The sequence below is a fragment of the Uranotaenia lowii genome, chromosome 1 (genome assembly GCF_029784155.1).
Source record: "Uranotaenia lowii strain MFRU-FL chromosome 1, ASM2978415v1, whole genome shotgun sequence".
Classification (NCBI taxonomy): Eukaryota; Metazoa; Arthropoda; class Insecta; order Diptera; family Culicidae; genus Uranotaenia; species Uranotaenia lowii.
The window spans coordinates 103,138,860-103,145,750 of NC_073691.1; the positions used below are offsets into that span (position 1 = coordinate 103,138,860).

Consider the following 6,891-nt stretch of genomic DNA (forward strand, 5'->3'; position numbering starts at 1 on the left):
CCGACTTTCCTACTTTTTCTTTTCTCCTTTCTCTTCTCACCTGTCTAACTATCAAACTGTCAAACTAATCTGTCACAAAATGGGTTTGATGTTCCCCCTAATTTCACCCTCTCAGGGCCGTAGCAACACTGTTTCATAAATTTTTCATTGAATTTCTATCTCGTCCTCGTCACCACCTAAAAAGGTACCGACAATTGTCACCTAAAATCGTCACCCGAATGCGACGATTCTCACCCACGGTGACTACGAGACTATAGTAGACTATAGGGTAAGAACTCACAAAGTTCATCCGAAGTGACGTTCCTCACCTAAACCGACTGCTGGAATAGAGTGACTTGGGTGACTCTACTATCGTCACGTCACGCGAGGCGCAGAATAAGGGCCATAGTCTAAGAACTCACAAAGTCCATCCGAGGTGACGTTCCTCACCTAAACCGACTGCTGGAATAGAGTGACTTGGGTGACTCTACTATCGTCACGTCACGCGCGGCGCAGAATAAAGGCCTATGCTTTTCTTTTGAGTGTACACGAAAAGATGAAATGTTGCCAAACGGCTTTTTTGCCAGATATTTAAAAAAAGAGTTTGATATTTGATTTTAATTGATGTTCGGAAGTAAAAATCATTAATTGAAATTTCGAAAAAATCAGTAAACACACAAAATTACAAGGACAATTTTTAATACCTTATTCATAACCTAAAATAAGGTTCAATTATAATTTTTTTTATTAAGAATAACTTCATATGATTTTCCACGATATTAAACATACGCATCGAACTTCATTCTTTGATTATCATGCATCATTTGTTCTCTCAGTCCCACATTTCAGTATCTTCCAGCGGTCCAAATGGCAGGTTCTGTGAAGAATATTGTTCAAGGTTACATCATTGTTGATTAATTAATAAACAATTTGAATATATTGAAAAGTTAGGAATTCCGTGAAAATTTTTTATCGTTTCTCAAGTTATCTCGAAATGAAAAAAAATATTACCAGGATGTTTTAACTTTTAAGGAATTTCTTTCAGCGCGAAATCAAAGTGTTAAAATAACAAGGACTGTTAATTTACGATTTAACAATCTTTGTTAATTAAATATCAAATTATGAACCCGTAGGAATTATACCTGTTGAGCTGATGCTGATGCTGTTGCAAGTACTGCATCATCTTGGGGTGCAATAGTGTGCAGTTGGGACATTTGCTGTGTAATTGAAAGCGTTCCACTTTCACACACATCATTACTTAGTGTAATCGTATCTAAAAAAAAACGAATGCTATTTGTACTCCATTCTTCATGCTTAGATGGAACTGTGCAAAATATTACCACCGAATTGAGTTCCGTTTGGCATGCACGCCTGCCACTTAGTAGTGAACGTACATGGGATTGGAGGACTAATTAGATCGACCGTGACTATTGTTGTGTCGTTTGGTGGAAGAGAAGGTAGAGGGATCCTTCTATCATCAACTTCATTCCTCAGATAAGTACCGTCAGGCCAGTTTGATTCTCCATTGTTCTGGACTAGTAGAGATAGTTTGTAGCTGTTAGGAAGAGTCATAATTTAGTTTGATTGTAAGATCAATCGACGAGCCATTTCTTACGGTGTATTAGGAGTAACTTTTTCTTCTCTTCCGACGGTTAAATCATTCAAAAACTTCATCGATGGGAGGCGAGAAAATGCTACGAAATCGAAATAGCACCCTACAGCTGTTTGCAAGTTCCTAGAAATATAGCATGGTTAAAAATATATATATTTTGTTGCAGTTTATAATTTGTGTAGGGATAATTAAATTATAATTAAATTTTAAGAAATACTGTACAGGCTGAATTCTTACCAGTTGCTCATATCCAGGAAAAAGGTAGCTGTAGAGTGATTCATATTTTCTCCGATGGTTTGAAATTGTTTGATGAGGTCGTCCTTGTCAGTAGTTATCATAGCTGTTAGAAATTTATTCAATAATTATTCTAAAAATGTTGTTGACAAGGCAATTTTCATTTTTAGTCTCAAGTTTTTTGACGACGAGATAGGAATATTTTTCCGGAAAACAGAATATTTACTGTATTGAAAGTATTTTTGTTCAATATACGGTTGTTATATACAAGCTTGATCGAAATCTAATGACCTTGCAATTTCAGGCGATTTCAATCAATTCAAAGTTTCCATGAACGATTTTGCTAACTTCTTTCTATTTTGTTTAAAAGCATAATCTTTATACAAAAAGTATACGGGAGTTTATACAATTTGAACAATGCAATTATACTTACAGCTAAACTGAGTGAGAAAGTTTTGTTCGATATCATCCATGTTTTGGTTGTCCTCCATTTTTAGTACTTCCTCCTTTGTTATTTACGTGAGGGATAAATGCGTAGTGTTAATAGCGTACAACCTTCACGCGCTTTAGAATATAAGAATTTAGGTATTCTTAAAATGCACTTTGATTGTACTGGAAATGATTCCTTAGCAAATTATGTTAAATGCATACCGTAAAATACGCGAAAAGTATTTTCTGAGTAATAAAATTATGTGGCCTTCGATGTGACAATCTTGATGCTATATAAATAAAAACACAAAATCGATGTGTTGCTAAAACTATCCGGGGAAACAACCGTCACCATGATGAAACTAGTATGGTTGTCTCACATGCCAAATCACACACTCAGAACTGAAAAAAATGTAAATTTATTATTTTTCATGTATTTTCACGCTTCACCGTGCCCACTCCCAGAGTTATTTTTCGGCGTGTAGTATCTGAAATATTTCTCGCCGAGAAATATCTCGGTTATTAAAATTTATGCATTGAGAAATATCTACGACAGTGACATCTGGTGGTGATTTTTAGAACGAAATTCAATATGACGGTTGACCTTAGGAACTATTGTGGATATTATGCATTATCATTGGAAATAAATAATCTATTGAGTTTTTTCAACTTGAATGTTTATTCAATCAATATATTTATTATTACCATCTCCTCCCCTACCCCACCTTTATCATACTCTTCTGCAAAAAAAATGATGGCCGAAAACTTTACCGTAAGAAAATCGTTCCCGGATCATTGAGAATATATCACTTTCATACCTCGGAGTTTTGCTTCAAAACCCCGGAGGACATGAGCTTCCCATGTGGCGGTGATAGATTTTCTTTAAACATGCATGTTTCTATAGAATGATCACTTCTGGTTTTTTTATCAGCATTTCGGGAACCACCTGTAAATTGAAAAAAAAAAATTCTAAATTATGATAGCTTTGAAGTTACACGTAACTGTTGTACATGGTCAACGATAGCAAAAAAATTGAACAAGTTACTTTCTGTTCTTTTTCAGAGATGTCTAAAGGAGGAGGAGAAGTTCAATTTCTATTTCAAACAAATTGTAAAATACCCCTACAAGACATAACTATAATATAACAGGTTACCTACCGTCACGGACGATGTTTACTGGGAAAGCTTGCACTACCGATATCTTGCTTGATGGGACCTCCGGGGGAAACCCGGAATATTCAAGCCCCCTTCGCACCAGATAGAGACAAAGTGCACTTAGCATCTTTTCATGCCGCTGCCGAGACTTTGAAATCAATATGACTGTGGGATCCTTCATGCTTTCGGCTGATTAACATCAGAAACACAATCCGGAAAAAGTGAGGTTGCGTGAATTTCGAATGAAAACAAACCACAAAGCGATGACAGATGATGGATGAAATGTTTCGCGATTCTAATTTTTATGCACCGGATGATTTCTCATGGAGAAATGTTTCAAGTGCATTAAAAAATAATATCGCAATACCTTTTTTTTAATGACTGAAAAAATTAATCGCCTTAAAATAACTGGATAATTAAAAATAAATAATTTTTATATTTTATTCATTTCTGAGTGCATGTTCAGCCCTACCCGAATAGAAAAACATTGTGAAAAACCATGAATTCTAGAGTTTGTTTTGATAAAGTCGTATGAGCCACTCAACAAGTTTCGAGGAAATCGCGAGGAAAGTTTCACAACACCTTTTTTATTCTAGTCCCGAATACGAAAATACCCAACAAACCATTTAGCACTGTTATAAGCCGCATTTGGGACCAATAACAGCATTGCAGTGCCTTTAAGCCGTGTACAATATTTTCAAATGCCAATAGGCTCTATGAGATTGAAGCCGCAGAATAGGCCCTAAATTGGCATATAATGCAGCGTTTTAAGGCTTTCAAGCCCTGTGGGTACAAGTTGGGTGACATTTACGTCAAAGCCTGACTAATGTCATTTATCAGACAGAAAAAAATGACTGGGCTCTGGAAGAAGAAGATCTGCATATGTTTACTTTGGCAATTTATTCAGATTTGGAAAGAAAATGTAAGTTTCCTGGCTTCTTTATCAGCAACATCCTAATTAGAACCGCTTTTTTTTTTTTTAATTATCCTTCCTACAGGTTCATCCTCTCCGCTCTGGATCATACGCTGAAAAACACCCGGCAATCGGGGCCCATAACACGGCAGCGGCTGAAAATCATCGCTTCCTCTGCAGCACAACTCCAACCTCCAAGGTCTCACAGGAACGAAATCGCCAGTTTGCTGTATGAGCTGCATTTGTAGAACATTTTAGTGATACGTGCAAAGTGTAAAAAAAAGTCCAGAATAGTGTTTTTGTTATCCATTCTGGAATTTAAATAGGCTGAATAATGTACAAATTATAATTTTTCTCAGGTTTTGTAAAAATAAAATGAAAAACAAAATCCACAAATGCCCTGTTTTAATCAGAGAGTTTTGCATTTATTCCATATCTAGAAATTTAACCTGATGCAAAAGTTTATGTTGACGAAATCCCTGATAAGAAATGGACTTAAACTCATCCATTTAAATACGACAAATTTTCTCAGACCCATGCATTGCTATGATAGGCTATTGAGCAAAGTGGCGATTGAATACTTAGCCGCAAAAGTTTAAAGGTTCGATTCCAGTTCCTAAACTACGTTGATTAAGAGGGATAAAAAAGGGAGGATGAGAGAGATAGAAGTTAAGGACGTAGTGTAGAGTCAAAAAAAGATGAAACATAAACAAGTTTTATTTTTTTATTTTTTCTTTCCCCCGATGGGTTGTACCCACTGAAGAAATTTTTTGACATTTTCCCATTGGCTGTATATTGGCCGATTTACAGGCCAAAACCGGCTTTTGGGCAGCCCTTAGGAGGAATTGAATGCTGCTTGGCTTTGTAAGGCATTTTTTATAATCAAATATAGAGCCGAACAAGGGCCATTTTTTACGGCTTATTGGTTACTTGGGTACTGTTACCAAACAGTAAGTATAATAGTTATACAACTGTTCGGGACAGCGTAAAAAAACTTAAAAAACGATAACCGACATCGTAAGATTGTATCACAGCTCCCGGTAATCCATTTCGCGGTATTCGTTTTGGCGATATGACATTTCGCGAATGGACCTGTTTGGCGGTTTGTAACACTTGGCGGTTTGCCATTTGGCATTTGACACTTTTGGCGGTTTACCATTCAGCGGTTTGTAACATTACGCGGTTTTCCAATTTATGAATGTGTCTTTTTGGCGGTTTAGACAGTTGGCAAATGAGTCACTTCGCGGTTTGTTGCAAATGTTATTTAAAACAAAAAAAAAAGGATGTCATTCATTTAAAAATAAAACATTCGTTTCGTACCATTCACCGCAAGTGGTCGTGCTTATTTTGCTCCTAATATTTACCCGTAATCTCAGTCGCGAGTGACAAGTTTGTCATTTAGTTGTCCACATATTCGGTTGTGAATACCGCCCGGGCAATTATTTTCTCGATAAGTTCCGATCGAAGTGTTTTCACCGGGTAAAAAGTGATAAATATTATCACCGTGTGTGCTGCAAACGATTATCACCAGCATCCAACAAAAGCCAACCAGTGTCCAAGGTCAAAACAAAAGGCCACGTTTTTCTCGACATCAGGTGTTATAGGGTGTATCGAAAATTAGGGTGCACCTAATAAAAATATTTCGATTTTTTTTTCCAAAAGTTTCGTTTTGGTTTTTTTTATTATTATATTTTGGGTTCTTCTTATTTTTTCGCTGTTTCAATTCTCTTTATAATTTCTTTTTTTTTTTAAATACATATATAAACCATTTTTTTTTTAATTTGAAATGAATTTCAATATTTTATACTTTCATTTTGAAGGTTTGGTTCTCCGCTCAAACCCATTAGTTCGAATAGTATCGACTAATGGATGACGACGGCGAGGCTGGCGAAGATCCTCACTTTCGGAAGGATGATTCCGAGGAAGTAATTGACCCTCCGATGTACCTATCAGATACGGATGATACTCCTTCTTCTCTCCCCCAGACCCTTTTCTCTCAAATTCCCTTTGTGTTTGGCAAATCTACTCATTCACCGAAACCTGGCTCGATTCTTCAGTACCGTCTAGTCAGCTGTTCGGCTCAGATTATAATGTATTTCGTTGTGACAGAAGTAGTGTCAATAGTCGTCGTAGCAGGGGTGGCGGAGTACTTATAGCGGTGTTAAACAAGCTCAGCGCATCATTGGTTACTTTGACTAATACCAATTGCATAGAAGCCTTGTGGGTGAAAGTTTCTCATGCTCATAGTTCGTTTTTAATTGGTACAGCATATATTCCACGGGAAAAAAGTCAAGATGGATCAATTATCGATCAGCATGTTGATGGCTTATCTGAAGTCAGATTGCAACATCCTTCGTGCAGCGTTATTCTTCTTGGTGACTTCAACCAACCGCAATTGACGTGGATTCGTGGTGACAGTAACAGAATGGTGATAGACTCTATTTCAGTATTAACATCAGCTAGCGCATCACTTTTGGATGGAATGCAACTGAACGGAATGGATCAAAGAAACTCTCTACGCAATTCTCAAAACCGAACGCTCGACTTGGTTTTTACGGACGATTCTATCT

The 6,891-nt window shown here is 36.7% G+C and overlaps 2 protein-coding genes across 3 annotated transcripts; both read right to left on the reverse strand.

The window, feature by feature from the left end:
• Nucleotides 1–661: 661 nt before the first annotated feature.
• LOC129751447 (protein ILRUN) lies at nucleotides 662–2,608 on the reverse strand. Of its 2 annotated transcripts, XM_055746977.1 has the most exons (7): nucleotides 2,477–2,608; nucleotides 2,259–2,389; nucleotides 1,829–1,931; nucleotides 1,595–1,714; nucleotides 1,320–1,534; nucleotides 1,122–1,252; nucleotides 662–856 (listed from the first exon to the last, which is right to left on the reverse strand). In XM_055746977.1, the coding sequence occupies exons 2-7, from the start codon at nucleotides 2,314–2,316 to the stop codon at nucleotides 812–814; spliced, it is 672 nt and encodes a 223-aa protein (XP_055602952.1). In that variant the 5' UTR covers nucleotides 2,317–2,389; nucleotides 2,477–2,608; the 3' UTR covers nucleotides 662–811. The 2 variants fall into 2 exon arrangements, with proteins under 2 accessions (XP_055602952.1, XP_055602944.1); XM_055746969.1 differs by having other exon boundaries at nucleotides 2,259–2,553.
• Nucleotides 2,609–3,015: 407 nt separating this feature from the next.
• LOC129751473 (uncharacterized) lies at nucleotides 3,016–3,597 on the reverse strand. Its single transcript, XM_055747016.1, has 2 exons — nucleotides 3,412–3,597; nucleotides 3,016–3,200 (listed from the first exon to the last, which is right to left on the reverse strand). Exons 1-2 carry the CDS (start codon nucleotides 3,587–3,589, stop codon nucleotides 3,067–3,069), a joined length of 312 nt encoding a protein of 103 aa, XP_055602991.1. The 5' UTR covers nucleotides 3,590–3,597; the 3' UTR covers nucleotides 3,016–3,066.
• Between the last annotated feature and the right edge of the window lie 3,294 nt (nucleotides 3,598–6,891).

Excerpts from the sequence above, each read along its gene's own strand:
- LOC129751447 (XM_055746977.1), bottom strand. The coding sequence starts at position 2,316 with ATGGAGGACAACCAAAACATGGATGATATCGAACAAAACTTTCTCACT. Across the intron at positions 1,715-1,828 it reads TTCCTGGATATGAGCAACTG|GAACTTGCAAACAGCTGTAG; the intron begins GTAAGAATTCAG and ends CTATATTTCTAG. Across the intron at positions 1,253-1,319 it reads AAACGGAACTCAATTCGGTG|ATACGATTACACTAAGTAAT; the intron begins GTAATATTTTGC and ends GTTTTTTTTTAG.
- LOC129751473 (XM_055747016.1), bottom strand. The coding sequence starts at position 3,589 with ATGAAGGATCCCACAGTCATATTGATTTCAAAGTCTCGGCAGCGGCAT. Across the intron at positions 3,201-3,411 it reads AGTAAACATCGTCCGTGACG|GTGGTTCCCGAAATGCTGAT; the intron begins GTAGGTAACCTG and ends TTCAATTTACAG.